A 19,202-nucleotide genomic window follows, 5' to 3' on the forward strand; every position below is an offset into this window, starting at 1 on the left:
ATTGTACTAAAGAGAATGTTGTGCATAGATCTATGAACTCGCGACCTTGAGAAGAGAACGGGGACATTGAAGGGGGGTCCGAGATCCATGTTATGTTCGGAAAATTAAAATCACCAAATAAGAAAAGCGGACATGAAGGAAAACATGTAGTGACCATATTAATAGCATCATAAAGTTCTTCACTAAACGTAGGCAACGAGGAAGGTGGACGGTAGCAAACCCCTATCACTACTCGCTAGTGATTAAGGGTGATCGCGGACCAAACTATTTCCAGGTTAGTCTGGATGTGTATGCATGATGAAGGAATGTCATTGGAAATAGCTAGGAGCACTCCGCCACCTCGCTGCGTGCCAGGATCACACCGGAAAAAATGAAAAATGTTTAGCGTTTAAAAAGATTCCACTGTCGTGAATATGCGCAGTGAGCCATGTTTCTGTTAAGGCGATTATTTTAGCAGAACAAGTGTCGATAGCTGATGTTATATCGTTATACTTGTTCAAAACGCTTCGGACATTAGTGAAAAGAACAGATACTGAAGCTGCGATTGCCCGACCACTACCCCTCCCGCGTACCTAGGATGTGTTATCCGAGACAGCGGCAGAGGCAGAACCAACATGTGCGCTGCTTGTATCAATGTTAATGACTGTGTCAGTGTTAGTGTCGTACATGTAACATGACTTGTTCCTAATTAGCTTATTGTAGCGCAGCTTGTGGGTGGGGGAACCAGGTTGGCTCTTAGCAAACTCGATAAGCTTTTTTCGTGTCAGGCGTGTTGCCACCGAAAAATCTTCAGTAAGGGAGACCTGTTTATCTTTCAGGCTGTTACGATTGGTGAGGAATAAGTCTTTTGTTTTGAAATTTAAGAATTTCGCAATGACAGGATGACTATTGTTGGTTTTGAAAGTCCCTAATTGGTGGGCGCGTTCTATTGCGTTGGGGGCAAGGGAGCCAGGAAGGCAGTCGGTAAGAATAGCGGTTAGTTTTTCTTCAGATTCCTGCCAGGTTTCATCGGAATCTGGAATGCCGTGGAAAATTAAATTATTCCGCCGGGATCTATCATCAAGCTCATCCTGCCGTGAGTGTAACGAGTTGACTAACTCTGAAAGTTCGTCTGTTTGAGTGTGAATGTCGGAAATTTCCACGCTCAGTTCATATATTTTTTTTTACAGTGGTCTTCAAGCACAGGAATTTAGCTGGAATATTTTCACATCTACGTGCTGCACAAAGATCAATAACTACTGATATTGTAGAAAAGGAGGCATGAACAAATGAGAACAAATAGGCACATGTACTCTGTACCCAGGTGCTTCCCTCCAAAAGGATGTTCTCACTGTTCCGAAGCTGTTCGTCTATATCAAGTAGATAATGGCCCTACATACAGAGCTTTTTTGCTAGTCCATTAACAACTGGCGTACGACTCGGCGAAAAAGATCAGTTATTGATTTTCACGGTCAGACTGATAAACAATGGGAGGGACGGAAAAAATTTCCTTGAAAAATTTTGCGACGCTCTTCTGTAAGTGTGATCAGTACGATATCAAACTATTCGGCTCTCTTTAATTATAACGGGAAGGTTGCTCGCAATCTTCTATTAATATATATGCCACAAATACTAGCAGGATAAATATCTGAACTATTCAAATAAATTATGACACGTTGTCTTTACTTTTCCAGCTCATTGTATTTTATTCCGCAGCAGAAGTGTCTAGATTGCAGCCAGTGTCGCCGCACTAAACGATAAAACTGAGTCTTATTCCGGTTAACAATTATGAGCACACAAGGCGTCCAACAGTTTTTGAAGATGAAAGTCCCTTGCACTTCTCTGTTTAACACGTAAAGAAGAGCTCTGGCATATCTGATGGATGTTAAGATACACATACCACCGACATATACATTGCAATTGCGTTCAGACTTACGTCCCAAAGATTCTGATGCTACTTACTCAAAACAAGTAAAATGCGGAACCGGAAATTTTTCCCATTACACTGAAATGCGCCACAGGATAACTACAGCGATGTTTCTAACATTTTAACGAGAAATACTTGTAGCTGGACTTGGTGCATGTTCAGGAAGACACAAGAATGCAAAAGGGGAAGCTTCTGCGCCTCCGTGTTCCCCTTTTGCGTTCCTTTGTCTTCCTGAAGATTTTAACACACTGGGACTACCAGAATTGCGTGCGCACGTCAGGACCTCAGTTCATTTCAGTCGTTCAGTCGTGTTCGACTCTTCGTGACCGTGTGGACCATATCACGCCACGCTTTCCGGTCTCTCACTATCTTCCTACCATAACCTAACTTCATCTGCTGCGCCTAGAGGATGCCATTTAAACATCGCGTTTGCTGCCTACCCCTTCTCCGGTGACCCTCAACTTTTCCCAATATCAAATCTTTCTCCAGCGACGCCTCTCTTCTCATCAGATGACCAAAGTAGCTGAGCTTTAACTTTAGAATTTGACCCTCCAATGAGCAGTCAGGGTTTATGGTCGACAATATCGACTGGTTTGATCTTCTGGCCGTCCAACGTCAGGGCATACCTGCCTATAAACTCACGTTCAACCTTACATGCATGGCAATAACAACAAACACTTATGTCTTTGAAATTATACACTGCATAAGTGGTCACGTCGGGTGCTCATACTACCCAGGTTATTTTGGAAGAATAGGAAGAATAGAAGGAACAAGAAAAAAAACTAAACCCCGACAGAACGCAGAAGCTAGTACGGACCATCACAGGGACCCCTTTCTGCAGCATCTGCACACAGCGTTTCCCGGGTGCATCTAAAATTTCTTCTTGCTCGTAACTTCAATGAAGCAATCTGCATTTGAAATTTTGGTGGGACACTACAAAGGCTCGCGATACCTTGTATATTTTTAAAGAAAACTTTAGTATTTCCATCCTATCAGGATAAAGAGGAAAATTATTACTTGTATAGCTTCGCAGGGACATTTAATGGTACGAGCACATTTCTTATGTGCCTCGTGCACTTCCACTTCGACTATGAATAGGCACGGATGAAGTTTCTGCGTTTGATTACACGGATTGCAGACCCACCAAAATACCTACAGGAACCAAATTGCCTTAGCTCTTATTCCGCTTCTTCACACACTTTCGTCTGACGCTTGAGAGAACGGCCAACACGAAGCTGCGAATTCATAGAGAACTTTAATTTCCGCGACTACCGCACTCAGAACATACTGCAACCCACGCCGCGCGATGAGGCATTACGAGGACAATAATTAACACGCAGGTGAGGCTGAATGACGTCCTTTCCCACTGGTGGCATGTAGAAAGTTCTTTTTATGGAAACACGTGGCGATACGTCACAAATCGTTTTCGCGATGGGCGGAGTTTATATATATGGTAATGCGCCAGTAATTCAGGACCGAGCGCTTAAATGTATGAGAACGCTACCACCAAGCTTTATTATGCAAAGCCAAAACTGACGTTTGACGGTTGCTTCGAAATTTTATGCTGTTACTTTGTAAGAGCGAAGAAGATGGAGATTTTGCTTGACTCAAAAATTTACCAATCACTTATGGTTTAGAAGGACAGATGCTGCGTTCGCGGTAGTTCTGGCCACAGTATATTGAACGAAACTGGTTCGATAACATCATCCCACTAGTGCTCTTGAGCGGTTTTGGGGAACTACGGTGATTATTCAATCGGTAGAAAGAAAATCCCATGCAGCAACAAAAGAAGCGAAAAGCCAGATAACGACCACTAAATACTTTTTAACATTTTGTCTTCTGTTACTATCCACCCTTCGCTTTTCATTTTCGGCGTGCTGTGCCTCTTGCGTAGGGTTTTGTGTGTCGTGGGCCGCAGAAGTGGATCGAGAGGAAGTATAGAGCACTAGAATCTGTTCTCAACGTGTACCGGATATTCGACCGATTAATCATTGCTTTTTCTGGGTTGTTGCAAAATAACAATAAGAGGCTTACGAAACTTCCGTTTTCGGGTCAAGTTCGACCACTTTCGGCTGCTTAACCACAATTCGCCACTTAGCTATTCAAGCAAACTACAGACGTATTTTTCTACGTATACGCTATATTTACTCATTCCTTACCTGCCTTAATTTTCAATCAAAACACATAACGATTCTTTCTTTGCATTCTCATTTTCACTTGCCGCGCACATTTAAGAGATATGACAAATGTATCCCGTAGATAGGGGAGCACGTGTGGCTTTCAGATTTTTTTTTTCCAAACCGCTAGTGCTAATAGGTTTCTGAATCGGGAAACAAAATACTGAGGGAGCTCGGACAAACTTGTAGCAGGCTTGTTTTTATTACCAATAAACTGTAGATGATATTGCAATTGACTACCTACTTCCAGTAATCATTTGTAACATCTCAAGTCGCAGGCATCTTGTTTAACAATATATCTCTCCAGCTAGGATGCTCACAAATGTACTGACCTTATTCAGTATTGATGAGATGAGGTTTACACGCATGCATAAAAGTTTGAACAGCCCACACTGAACGCAAGCACTATCGTATCAGCCCTACAGCCTCACGACAAGACGACATCAACCACTCGGGTACTGAGGGGTGAAGCGGTGTCCTGGTTAGCTGGTTGGTGCGCCGATTGGGGAGGGCTATCTTCGATGGTGTTCACAGTTACCCTGCAATTTTTTTCAGCGGAAGGACATTGTTTTCGCTTGAGGGGACCGTCAGACTGAACGTAAAACAGAGTCGTATTTTCTAACATTCCGTTTTTCATTCACTATTTTGATTCCATTTGGTTTCACTTCGCCCATACAAGAGCTCGCGAAAAGTGATCGAGCTGTTGGCTTTTTAGTGACGACACTTCAGCATTGGCTGCATGACGCAGCCATTGGTTAGCCACTGCATGCAAAGAGGAGTGAAGGTCTCTATCGCCGATGCCGGGACCTGCTATCTTGTGCTATTTGTGAGTGTTCGCTCGCTGCTTTCATTTGATGCTGGCATCATGTTGAACCAACCAATAAACTAACACCGATATATGATGCAAGCAAGATGCAGTGGTGCTGCTGTCCCCCGGATGGGCCAACTGGGATTGAAAAATAGGCTTAGCTCCCATAGAAATACAAGGGAGCGAAAGTTTTAAAATTAAGTTTCTGATTTCGCAATGCACCATATATTCCCTCCTTTAGTCCCAGGCAACCATTAACATCCTAGAACTTATTTTGAGATTATTAACCGTCATTTTGAAGGCGGAGTATTGTTAAGATACTGCGAAATGCAAGGCGGTAAGAGTTGGGAGTACAGCCCATAGAAAAACATAAACAAAATTTATTGAAATATGTTTTTCATTTCGCTAAACGACAGTGGAGGCTGCCGGTCGGTAAAAAATGTCGAGTGCTTTAAATAAAAGTGTGGTAGAGTATGACACGCCATTTCTAAGCAAACTATTTTTAAAACGCCTGCATAAATGTTAGCTGTAAAGCTGCCATACCGACAGGGGGCTGGCTACCGCTGGGTGTGTCTCCGAATTGCGCAAGCTTGTCGTGCGGTCCAAATTGCAGCCACGCAGGACACATTCCCTCGCAGATACTGCCAATTAAACGACACAGATGTTTACGCTGAAGACAGTAGTAACACAACATGGTAAAGAAATGAAACCACACGCTGTTGCAAACGAGGTGCCAAATGTTTACCCCCAGAGATCGGGCTCCTGGAGGACGCAGCCATCTGCACTAGAATCGAGCGTATCGTCTGCGCCACTGTCTGCTACTGGGGTCCGTTTTCTTTCGTTCTTTTCTATGACATTTGAGAAGTGTAAGTTGTACTGTTTGAATGACAGTGCTAGTAAGGTAAGCAAATTAATCCATACTGCAGCATGTCACACTACGGGAGAAGCTTGCACAATACGAAGAAACGCCCAATGGATGTCATCCTTAAAGGGGTATGTCGCGAACACAAATTTTTCGGAGCGTGTAAATATAAATTGAATTCGAAATGACGTTTGCATACGTTATCACTGTCTTCTGCAGAGCATTCGCAAACTTCTATTCACCGACTGCCTCCAAAGGTGCTCTGTGAAACGAGATATATTTCGGCAAGTTTTGCTTACATCTGTTTCTACGAGCCGTGGTCCCGACTCATACCCCCGTACGTTTCGAGGTATAATCAGAAGGCCGTGAGTTAAAAATACTTCTCCTTTGAAATGACGTTTCATACTTCCACAATCTATTTTAGGGTGTGCATGGTTGCTCTGCACCGAACGGCAACATCACCGGCGCACTTCGAAAATGGAAACCTGATTTGAAAGTTTTCACTTACATACATTCTTATAAGCGCTGAGCCTATTTTTCACTCCAAGTCTGAGGCGGCGTCCACGAGCCCCCCTTTGTTTGTAAACACTGTGCTGATCTAAATGAAAGGACCAAGTATATTCGAAGTTGAAAATGGAACGTCAGACAGTAGGGCCTCTGACTCCAGAATGAATTGTGTTATTCCTGCGCGTACAATATTCCATATGCATCTCAGCAGTATTGCAATTTCACGTGACCGGCTCGGCCCATTGTATAAGCTTATTGCGACATCGCACGTCGTCGTTGACATCGAAATATTACTGGTTTTGTGATTATTTCAGCAAAGATTGTTTATTGAACGTGCAGCGTTCCTATTGCACGCACAATGGCCCATTAACATTGCGACATTCAACATAAAGTACGAAATTCTGGACAACCATCGAACCTTTCCCGCTCTAAATGTTGATCCGCACGGAGCGTGTTTTGTCTGCTAATTCACTGTGCATGTGAAACACATGTGACCGTGCATGCCACCAAACTTGCGCTATTACGGTCGCCTATCGAGTCCGTTACTCGGGCCCGTGCTCCTGCAAGTTTCGCTGACAAAACACGTCATGCAGACCGGACTTAATACTCCATTAACCTTATACTTCATTTTATTAGGCTTTATGCAGCCCCACGAATGGCGAGGGCAGTCTGGGCAACTGGGCAATCAGGATGTCAAGTACTGCATGACTGCATCCCATGTGGCTGCCGGCCACGATATAAAATATAGTTGGAACCTAATCATGCATATTGCACGTGGTCCTAGTTGGCCCCCGCCGTCCTTATCTTTTACCTTCTGCAGTACTAGAAACAAATTGTGAAATGTAATATAGAGTCCTGGCATGTCCGCGAACCCTATAGAGTGGGATGATGGTACTACGTTGCGACGAGTTTATGTGTGATGGCAGTACGGTAAGGAGGAGACAGGTAAAGGTTCAGGAAAGGGGCTGGGAAGTTGAAGCAATTAATTAGGCTTGCTTACCGCCACCCCCCCCTTCCCCCCTGAAAAAAAAATTATGAAGGAACTCGGTGGCAGGGACAGTAACAATAGCGTGATCGGTGCTTACTCACCAGTTTACTCGGTGCCTTTAGACGCGATCACTTAAAGCGGATGAAAGACCCTTCTGGATAAGATCAGGGTGATCTTCTACGACTATGTCGAAAAGTTAACGTAGTACCAATTGAGCGCTGACGTGCATTCAAGACAAATGCACGTCAAAAAAAAAAAAGGAGAGTGTTACACCTCGTCATGGAAAAACTGATAAAGCTGCGTGCGGAAGGCGTTTGCTATGAACAAGTAAACTTTGGTTTTGTTTGGTTTAACTTATGGATTTTAATGTCCCAAAGCAACTCAGGCTATGAGAGCTGCCTCAGTAGAGTGTCCCGAAAATTGGACAACCTGGAATTCTTTAACGCACCCTGACATCAAGCAGCACACGGGCACCTTGCTTTTCGCCTCCATCCAAAAACGGCCGCCACCGGCACTCAATTCCGCATCCTTGGCTTCGGCAGTCGAACGGCCAAGCCAATGCACCACCACGTCGGGGCGAACAAGGAAACATGCCGAAGCTTTGCGGCAGTATATGGGGCCACTATGTACCAACCTCCGGGTATTGCGTCATTATGAAATTCTAATACTAGAGGCGTTCGCCATATCTTAGGAGGTTTAGCTAGCATCCACCTATTTAACGAGCTGCTGACAAGAAAGGGGGCGACTGCAACCTTCCCTGTGCATTGATACTGGAACACTACCGACTTAAACACCAGCAAAAATTAGTTTATACGGAAGCGCTTCTGGCTTCCTCCGTACTCTGAGCGGCAATGCCAGAATTTTCTCATTGTTTAATTTTAATGGTCAACTATGAACATAAAAGAAAACGTAAAATCACTGAATCGACGAAACTTCTTGATTATTCTCTCTCATCTCATCCGCATGTAAAAATAACGACAAAGCACCCCAATATAATTTTGAACAGTTGTACCTGCCGACGATGCGCCTTTTACTAAATTTATGCTATTAGCCTTCCAACTAGACCCTTACATGTCCTTTACTCTCCGGCTTGGTCATAAATTCCCTGAATGTTGCTGTTTACGGCACTCTTCTGGGGAACACGTTTTACATGAATATTAAATATTTACATATAGACATGGGACGTGAGCGTTGAGGCTAGATGATGTAAGGGGGAAAGGGTGCCATACGAAGATATATTAGACAAAAATAAACTAGCTTCGTTATTTTATTAAATACACGCACTATAAACTTTACATATCAGTTCACCAGTTTCACAAAAAAAGGTGACGAAACAGAACACAATCTATGAAGAAGAACAGATGTGGCTAATTTAATATGAAGTGAAACTTTGAAAATTCTTTAATAAACTGGCTGCCTCGTAGTCGCAACAAATCTGTGGTTATGAAATCTGCCAGAAATCTAGATGTTTGCAGCTTGCATTAGAGCTCAAAACACAAATGATAAACTTTCGTATTACAAGGTTCTGTTTCTCTCCGTTACGATCTGCTGAATATTGCGTACAAAAGTAGAGATGACATTGTTTACGAGTAGGACAAACAATGCGTGTTCTGAGGAGGAAATAGTTTTACTAAGTTTCATTTTCTTACCCGTACAGTAAAATTGAAAGCCATTACAATTTATTTTTAGAGATGAAATCGACATTGACTTATAATATATATTTATGTTCATGTAGTGCAAAATGCATCATTTGCATTCTCCGCATATTTTTTTCTCTCGCTACTTATAATTTTTATTCAAACTGTTCATAGACCTCCAAAGAAGGTATCATAAAAATAACAGATAAATTTACTGAAAACCTAAAGCGGCCCCTGGCAGAAAATGATATAAACATTTTTAAATATGGTATAGGCAATTTTTATAAAATGCTTCAAATCTGTAGAAGTGCTATAAAGCAATTATATATTTTCTTAAGCTAACCATGCATACAAGCCGCCTTTTAGAAACTAAAATGAAGGCAAAACATCCATATGAAGCTATTCAGACTTCCTATAGCTTTAGGCTGGTCGTCGCCACGAGAAGCAATGAAAGATTTTTTTTTTTTTTTCAGGTTACAGTACCCTTGTGTAAAACATTTTTTCGATAGTTCAAGTAAAGCTCTGTCAGACTATTGCAAAATCTAGATTTCTTAGCAAGCAAAATGTCTCCCCCCCCCCTCCCCTTGCATACCCACACGATGGGCAAGTATTTCCCTTTGAGTAACAAATATCTTTGCGTAGGAAATTGATTTATTAAAATTGAAATTGAAATTACCCCACACCGTTGTCCCTACCTTGGGTCGGTGGTGTCTGCTCGTCTTCGAGCATGTCCTGGCAGCACTGGCGAGCCGCGCGGCAGCAGTTCCCCCATCTGTCGGCGTACAGCTTCCTCTTGAATGTCTCGACGATTTCGGCGTCACTCTCGTTGCCGTACGCAGTGAAGCACTCTCCGTCGCAATCGCCGCGGCACAGCCTGGCGCCTCGGCAATACCTGCGCATGCACATCGTAGAAAATTTCTACTGCTTAAGAAAAGTAAGGAAATAATAGAATTATTTCTATGTAGTAGTAGAAGGTGGCTGGTAGTTCATAATCAACACCAGTGATGTCAGATACGCAGCAACGGACGGGCTCTGCAGTGACCACATCTCATTTTCTTGAATGTGCACTGACGTGACAATGCCTGAGCATGATTGAATTTTTTCTCCACCGAAATGCGAACCACCGCAACTGAGATTCGATCACGCGATCTTCGGCTAAGCAACCGAAGGCTGTAGCTTTTAAGCTCCTGAGGTAGGTCGCTTTATTTTTCTTTTTTTGCCGAGGCACAAAGAAACATGAAGAAAGGGTGAGGAAAGTCTCAGTACGCTATCCAACCTTTAAAATGGTGGTCTTGCAGTCATTTCAGCAAAGCTTTCATCACTGCTGGAGTCCAAATATAGCTTTCACTTTGAGCTGTGGGGATGAGGAAGGAGGGGGTGATGATGGAAACGGTGGGATGGATTAGCGTGACCATTCAGAAAGGCAGGGATGGGTGGCGTGCTTCTCCTCATCTTACTCCAAGTTTTGCAACAATCTCATCTCTGTGACCTCGCTCTCGCTTTTCAATATGCGTCATTTTCTTTTCATGAATGTCTTAGGGCACTATTTCTAGTCTGAAGGAATACCCTGAAGAAACGCAAGTTTTCCAGCATGAATTGAGCACCGGACTATAAATAGCAATATAGGTTACTTTCGCCAAAACCAGCTCTGATATAACATAGGAGATATCAATGAACGACGTGTATATGCAGCCGTCACGGATAGCTAATGTGTGATCTGTGATGTTGTGAAGGGCACTTTTTTCTCCTGCAGAAATCTGAGGCGATACTCCATCGCCGTCCACGTATCTGGTGATCATGGAATTGCTTATGAACTAACAGTCATAATCAAAATCTTCCATCTCTTTTTTTCGAAAACATCACTTTTTGTTATCGTAAAAACACTAGCCGAGCCACTAAAACCTGTGAATTTGAATTTTCAAAACATAACATCATTTTGCTTTCGGCTCCCTTTTAAAGGTCGAAGCTCACATAGGGATACAAATTTTTTATCATCCGCTTCTTATTAAACTTCAGCCGCCAGCTCATAAGAAGAAAAGCCGCGTAATGTTTAACTAGTTTTGCACCGTCATTATATTAGGTTTGAGATGAGGTTTCGATTCCGTAAGCTGTTACAAAAAGAGACCAAGTACGCGCACACAGAACTGCAACACTCTACTTACAGTCAAAAGAGCATCACGCGTTCGACGCTAATTCATATGTTACCAGAGCATAATACTTTCGCCTGTCCTAATTACATTAGTGCGGCGAATGCGCTACTCATTCTAGAGTACGCATCAGCTCTTCAGTTTGGCATACTCTGCTGTCTGCGTCCCAGCATCCATAAAACAAATCTGACATTCCACTTGAACAGCAGCACCACAATAAACAATTTTATTTCACGCGCAATCAGGCACAACGACACGAGTAATACCGCTCCAAAAACTTCTCACGCCATTTCTCGAAAGATGTTAGAATTGCAGAGAAAGCTAGTTCTATTGTTGATGCTTCTATCCTATATATTGTTTTTTAAACTTTCGTGTCGCTTCTATTCCTAGCAGTTTGAACACTCGTCGCTGTAGTTAATATTTTTATTTTTATTTGAAGAGTTCTTTCTTCCTATTATATGTCTACTTTCACCAGCTTTGTCCAAATAGCCTACACGACGCGTAGGGAGAGAGGCTCTCATGCGGCATAATGCCCACTTGGCAGTCAGCGCAAATCCTGTGTCTGCCCCTTCGCCTGTACCATGCGTTTCCGGCTTTGATATGTTTCTCTAGTTTTTGGCATGCACTGCATGTCGCCGATCAATGCTTCAGGAGGCACTCTAGAGGGCTGGCAGCAGTGTCTCAAGTCGGAAAAGCGGAGTGATCTTTTATGTTCTTCATGCAAGCGTGCTCTCAAGAGAGCGCGTATTGTTCATGCTCTACGTCCATCTGTATTCTCTCTGTCATTCTGACGTTGCATCGACCTTGACATTGCGTTCAGTCTTTGATGGCCTGATGACGGACTTTGTACGACTCCTAACCCTAATGCCTCTCTTTACTTCTGTTCCGTCACTCTCCGAAGTCTTTTTCTTGGTATATCAGAAAACCCGCCAAAAGCTTATTCCGATACCGGACGTTCTAGTAAAAACTTTCAAATTTCTTAAATATATAGATTTAAAAATAAGTAAAAATACCTTCAGAACAAACTCTCGGGCATTGTGAACGTAACTTGATGAAATAGAATTCTAATCACACAGAAAGTTGACTCAGACTCATCAGTTAAATTGTTAATTAACCCAGTTACGCGCTTGTACTCTCACTCCGCAGCGTGAAGCGGTGCGTAAAGCAATGACAAATCGGTTTCGCAAACTGAGAAAAGCTGATTCCCCAAACAAAATTTGGTGCTTTTTCTCTCGCACAAAACCGAAAAAGCGCTTTAGACGAGCTGGAAGCCCGTTCGAAACACGACGTCTGCTGATGACATGTTGCAGCGACTACGGCGCCCCAATGGATCGGCATGTTTACGCTACTGTTCCACACCATATGCGTTCTTTTCCTTCATCGCTTAGTGCAAGGACAATGCCAACATCGTGGTCATTACTTTTCAGAGATTCGAGGAGTAGTCGATATATGAATAATTCAATGCATAGAACAAAGTCAATGAATGCGCATACCGGCAATATAGAAGCTGCGGCATATTGTCATTTGGAAGTAGATACCACGCATATAATTCATATCATACCCTTATGAGTGCAGTGTGTTTATAGTAATGAAATATTAAAAAGGTACAGTTTGACGCACAATATTGTCCAGCGAAGCACGATGGGGGTCACGCAGGACTTTACGTATAGGCTGGCTCCACCCTATTATAGTGCTGTCGCATGACAATTGAGTACATCATCAAGCACATGCTACCCTTCGCGTCGTCATTTGGCTTTACAGGGCTATAAATATAAGGAGGTGCTCGGAGTGGTGCAGTCGACTCACAAGCGTGGACAAAGATGAAGGCTGGCTGGCAGGAGAAGCGTTAGTTAAGGATGTGCTGCATGCTGTTCAACATGTCATATGACAAATGAAATCGAAGGTACATATATTGCTCTAAATTCCCATAGTTTTACACGCGATATTAAAGTGGAACCACATGCGTTTTCGGTGTAGCCAGTGTTTCGAAATATTCCTGTTCGATATACCCAGGCTTGACCTTTCTACACAAAGCATAGCGCAGTAAAAGACTAAATATGAGGAGGACAGGAAAATCTCTAGTATCAACAAATGCTTATTTCGGTTCAGGAGCATTTATATACATACTTATACGTGCACTTCTGGTTCAAAAGAGGAAAGAAGGGAATATAAATTATGACAAAATTGACGGGTGCTATTTACGCCAAGGAATCCAGCTCAGTCATAGAAAAAGCTACAGAAGATTTGCCAACACATATCCATTTTCTTACTCTCTCCCTGTGCTATCTGCGACGCATCCACAATTTCCCTGCATGCGTGGTGAGGCCGGTGCAGAGGCGATACAAAACAATCGTAATATCATGGTGTTTTAGGGCCACATGTTTTACAATGGGCTGCTAACTGTCCACCTATGGACTTGTTGCTAACCTCGTTAGTGTTTTCTTGCACCCGAATGTTTGGGCATCTAATAATTTGGCCAGTATAGTGCCTACTACATGACAGTGAAATTTTGTAAACTACTCCCGTCTGGCAAGGTACCAAGGCATACTGTGTTTCATAGTGCACAGCGGTTTTCACGAACGCGTAGGATAATTGAACCCATGAAGGCTGCTTATCAGCTTTTATGGAACGGTGAACAAGACTTTAACGGCCACCTTCTTAAGATGGGGCAAGAACCCATTCATGTACGGGATGACGAGAAACAAAGATAGTTTTCAAAAATAAGTTCATGTGAGTAATTTCTACATTTAATAATGGCTGCCACCATCTGTTTGTGATACATATCACAAACATATGGTGGATATCACAATATATATATATATATATATATATATATATATATATATATATATATATATATATACACACGCTCCGGAGCTGCATATTTATTAACGTTTACCCTGTCCTCGTTCGCTGTCGTTTACTGCGCTATGTTTTCTGTGTGACGATGAGCCAACACGCCCAAACCTTCTCCATTCAACTTTTCTATATACGTAAAAACGCTGAGTTTTTTTTTTTTTTGTTTTGTAGAAATTTTAACTAACGCGATTAAGCGAACTCTGAGGGTGAACAAACTGTCACCCAACTCGTGCCTTATTTTCTTCCCATGCTCGCTCGTAGCTTGTTTCACAGACATGCTGCAAGCGTCTTGAGGATTAAATTAGTCACCGGCCAGCGTCAAACGGCAGAACCCGGAAAGGTCTCGCGACGCAAAGGTCCCGCCTTAAGCTAGGAATTGCAGTCCCCAACATCAGCAGTAACCTAATGCAGAGCCACGTTCCAGGCGCCATTCCAAGTAGCATCGTCACGCTGTCTGATGATTTGAAACTCGAGGACGACTCCTTGTGCAGCGACTTGACGATGAGACCGCCATCTGAGTCTGATGAGTTTAACCGAACACCTTATTCTAAGCCAACCTGCACCCCTGCCCGCCGCCACACGTCCCACCTGTCAAACAATTAAGTAGGGCCTTAACATGATACTGCCCCGCCGAGGTGGCTTTCCACAGCTGTTACCAAGAATGCGGAATCGAATCCCTGACGTGGCGGCCGCTTTTCGCTGCAGGCGAAAAGCAAGGTACCCGTGTGCTGTGCGATGTCAGTGCACGTTAAAGAGCCCCAGGTGGTCGAAATTTCCAAAGTCCTCCCCTTCGGCATCTCCCATGGACTGAGTCACTTTGGGACATTAAATCCCATAAACCAAACCAAATCTGAACATGATAGTACTAACGATTGGCAGCTTTCTAGTGCAGAATGCCTGGAACGCGACAAAGGAAGCTTGCATACAAGTTCATTTAAGCCAAGCTAACTTAGTTCAAGCTAAGTAGTGTAGCTTGGATGCACATCGAAGCTTACATTCTACCCTCAGTGTTTGTCGTATCACTATTACCTTTGCCAGGTATTCCATTTTGGTAATTTAAAACGAAAAAAAAAAAGAGAATTGATATCATTGCGTCTTTATAGAGAAAGCGTTATTAGGCTTGGTTGAGGGAGGAGGGGTGAGGAGGAGGGTTGGTTATTAGGAAAGGTTGAGGGTCGCCGGAGAAGGGGTAGGCAGCGAACGCGATGGTTAGATGCCATCCTCGAGGCACTGCAGATGAAATTATGTGATGTTAGGAAGATAGTGAGAGACCGGAAAGCGTGGCGTGACATGGTCAATAGGGTCACGAAGAGTCGGACACGACTGAACGACTGAACTGAACTGTTATTAGGCTTCGGCAAAGTACATGCGAGGAATGAATGAACCCATCGATCTTGTGAGTGCATTCCGCTTACATGGCTGGGCACATAATGGTAAAATACGAAAGTGGAGATTGTTGCCTACATGAGCCTGGAGCTGTTCTTGAATGCGAGGCCAGCCATGTACTTGTAGCATCTGGCACAGGTGAGCAGGCTGAAGAATCCCGGCTCGAGGTACAGCTGACTCTCCATGCGGCAAGTGCCAGGAGCCTTCTCGTACAACGAGCTCCTAGCCGACGCCAGTCCTAAACCACCGGCCACGAGCTGCGAGCAAAAATTGTAGCATTACCTTGCCATCGGCAAATGCTACCAGTGGAAAAAATTACCTATCTGACGTTATACGGTAATGCTGGCAAGCTGGTTGGGATGCTTCAAAAATTATTAGTAGTGACATTTGTGTAAACTTTGGGCGCAAGATAAGTTGATTGCTAGTATGCTTTATGGTTATGTTTTCAAGCATTCGGAAGTGTCAAATCTTGGGGTTAGACTCGAAAAAGATATCCGCTCGCAAAAACCTACTCGTTTGGCGATGTAACGTACTGAAGAAAGATTTTCGCCATTTATGCTTGATGTCCAACGATCCGTCTGTGACACTAGCAAGAATAAATGCAAATAAAGAGATGTAGCTTAATAAGAATATTTAACAAACCTTTCCGTCTATGCTTGTACGCTAGAAGAATGCAAAATAATCTTCGTTGCTTCCGTCAGATGCACTCAATGCCGGTGCAACCCAAATCAAATGTGATAGCTCTCCGTTTGCATTATTTCTTTCTTAAGGCCAGCATAATTGAGAAACTTAAAAAGAGCCCAATAAATTCGATGGGACAAATACAACTACACTTAAGTCAAAATAAGTAGCGAATCTGCTGTTCAAGGTGTCAGAACGAATACGCTATGCGCATATTTCTGTTAATCAAATATGAGAGTAACGGAGTCTATCGCCTGTACAGTTCAGGAGTTTTAATATTATCGCCTGAGCTGCAACTGCTCGGCGCTTGGTCACCGGAAGAGGAAGTGGAAAAGCAAGCACTGAAGTGGTATGCTCATGATTTTTGCTGTCGATGACAGCGTCATCCCGTAATCTGTCACGATTAATGTGAAGCAACCTCTACCCCTCACCTGTTGAATCAAAGCACCAGGAAGAATCATGAATCTTGCGGAGTACGAACAAACGGTGCCGAATTGTTTCTTATGCGCTGCACATAGGGCGGACAGGAGCAGTAAAAACAGCACACATCTGTTATAACCCGACTAGCATGCCCAGAAAACCACTTGCAGTCCTCACTTACAGAATACAACGTTTAGAGGAGTGTCGATAATCGACGCCTTAATTTAATTTCAATGGTTATTGATTGTTCATTACGTTCCATTCAAGAAAAGTCATGTGGATCACAAAGCAAAGGTCTACGGCTTTCGCGGAAATGCTGTAGTTGATAAAACATTTGTTCTGATGGGGGTTTCAAACCCTCCCTATTCGAGGTAGGTGCTCTAAAAACTGAGCTAACTGGGAAGGCTAGCATATCAAATGCTGCTGTCACAGGAAAGTGAGCAAGTACTCGAAGCGGGAAAGGTGATCTGCCAAAGTTTTGACGAATCCACATATTTGCAGTAGATTTGTAATAATTGAAAAATTACTTAACAGCAATCGAACCAAATGCTGTGTGGAGACGCTACCCTGAAAGCGCCATCGGTTCTAACCGCTGTACATGAATCGTAACGCGTTTTGTGCTAATCAGGAGCCATCAATACACAGTTCATGGAACACACACACACACACAAAAAAAAAACAAATCGAGCTCTTCGATAGCGGCGGTGTGACTTTCTTCGTGGTGGATTGTTTCGCCTGACGCAGCACACCCAGGCACGCAACGCTTTCTCCGACAGCGTATACCCGCGGTCTGCTTCGCATTGGCGCAGCTGAACTGGGAAGCTAGCGCTAGCGCGTTATTACTAACATTTTGCAGGACTGTACATGCGGAAAATCTTTAACCAAACTTTTATTATTTTGTTTTCTGGTTTGGAAGCTTAGAGTTGCCACTCAACCACGTAGCCCAGTATATTCTACACCTCTGGCAACTGGTCATTTACATCTTTGTTTTATGCATTTTCGCAAGTAAAAAAGAAGACACCTATCGTTCTACACTCGGTATCACGCGACACACGCAATAAAAGCGGATATATTAGCTTCACACCTGAGAGTAATGATAATGTACTGCTAAAGAAAAGTATATAATGTCATTGAGAACTTACCAAAAAAGCCATAAAGCCCGAGCAAGAAGGGCTGAGCAGCATGGTGGGGGCACTCAGCGAGGGCGCGGCCAGCTTAAGTTAAGAGTCCCGTTCCTTTGCAGTGTTGTTCCCGTCTCATGCACTAAGCCTGAAATAAGAATTCAAAAGAAAAAAAAAAGACGAAGAGACGTTAACATCAATTTTTATGCTCCGGAAAATAGCCCATCCAGATGACTCAACGCGCCATCATTAGGGCGTATATTTAATGTTAGTCTTTTCTTTTTCATGCACCTCATCAGACCTTAGTTCCAAGAAGTCCAGCATCTCAGACAATAAGTAGCAAAACGTTCGCTATGGCTGAACATGGTTATTCATTCTTCGTAAGCACCTGTCAAGATAACCAAATGTACTGGTATAGCACAAGGCATCTTTTGATTGGCATTCGTTAAAAATTATGTAAAGCATTGAGTACATTTCCCATGATATACGGTCCATAGCCACCAGCTGCTTACACAGTTATTATTTCTTCTCATATACCCGCGGCAGTCAGTTCTGCTGAAATAGGTTTTGTGCTTCAAAAAATACTGCCATATTTATTTTCTCTTCGATTGTAAGATATTGAATGGCAGATTTTCAATTTCTGCGCAATTTTTTCTGGCGAACATCATTGCAGGCGTCGTTCTTGTGGTATCTCTTTAAAATCGTAAATCACAATACAATTTTACGTTTAAGTTTTGCGTTCTCGTTCGCAAGGCATTACCTTTGTGGTTAATCATATGTTAAAATACGCCGTGAACAGAGAAAAAATAAAACAAACAGGAATCACAGGTACGGCAAGCGTTAAGGGTCGCAACAATAATCAGATAGTTGTTTATAATAATAAGTTTAAATATAGAAAACAAAGATGACCACACCTTGCTTATTTCTTTAGCAAGAAAGAACAAAACAGGTTCCGAAAAAAAACCAGCATACCAATATATCCAATCCTAGAGCGTCAGTCACACATTTGAATACCACAAGCGAAGGAAAATTCACGTAGTTCGTTTGGCCACGCGTTCACCATTATTTTGTCATCTTTCATTGAGGTAAGCAGTTTATTCATTTATTTATTTTTCTACAAAGTTAAGCACAATATCTTTAATTGAATTATTAGATTCATTCATTTATTTATTCTTCTATAGCATTAAGCACAATATACGTGTATACCTACAAACATGAGGGTCATTCTATTTTGATGGCAGTTGCCAGAATCGGGCTGTAAAGCCTCACACGGCCTCATAATTGAGGTGAGCCCTTACTTATTAGTATTACGGTATTGACAAAAGGTGTGCATTCTACTTTCTGTTAGAAAACCTCGGCACTTCGTTTCATTGTTTTGTCGCTGGGATTAGAATCATTGCTTCAAAAAATAATGCAAAGTGTACCTCTCAATACCTCTCAATACCTCTCTGAGCGGCCGCTTCGAAGGTTGCCGTAAACTACACGACCAGGCTACAAACAGTGCTTCTAGAGCTAGTGAAATATGATCTACACACAAAAGAAATCATCTCACTCATCTCAAGGCCTATTGCTTTTTATGAACATAGGAAGCAGTGACGTGTGCGAGGTCCTGAAACGGGGGTAAATCATCCCTTGTTTTCCTTTCCAGGACAACATTTCTATCATAACTGTTGGCATGGGAACCTCAGCGAGATGGAGGTCGT

The 19,202-nt window shown here is 42.8% G+C and overlaps 1 protein-coding gene across 10 annotated transcripts in view; it reads right to left on the reverse strand.

Moving 5' to 3' along the window:
• LOC146199434 (calcitonin gene-related peptide type 1 receptor-like) overlaps nucleotides 1–19,202 on the reverse strand; it is a 361,106-nt gene that overhangs the window by 52,920 nt on the left and 288,984 nt on the right. For all 10 annotated transcript variants that reach the window (XM_084594921.1, XM_084594913.1, XM_084594920.1 and 7 more), the window contains 3 exons: nucleotides 17,521–17,647; nucleotides 15,356–15,534; nucleotides 9,581–9,777 (listed from right to left, as the gene is read on the reverse strand). In XM_084594921.1, coding sequence (XP_084451047.1) covers nucleotides 9,581–9,777; nucleotides 15,356–15,534; nucleotides 17,521–17,562 — 418 coding nt within the window. In that variant the 5' untranslated portion in view covers nucleotides 17,563–17,647. The remainder of the gene's footprint in view (nucleotides 1–9,580; nucleotides 9,778–15,355; nucleotides 15,535–17,520; nucleotides 17,648–19,202) is intronic.

The sequence above is a fragment of the Amblyomma maculatum genome, chromosome 2, assembly GCF_055883805.1.
Source record: "Amblyomma maculatum isolate TAMU_Amacu chromosome 2, ASM5588380v1, whole genome shotgun sequence".
Taxonomy (NCBI): domain Eukaryota; kingdom Metazoa; phylum Arthropoda; class Arachnida; order Ixodida; family Ixodidae; genus Amblyomma; species Amblyomma maculatum.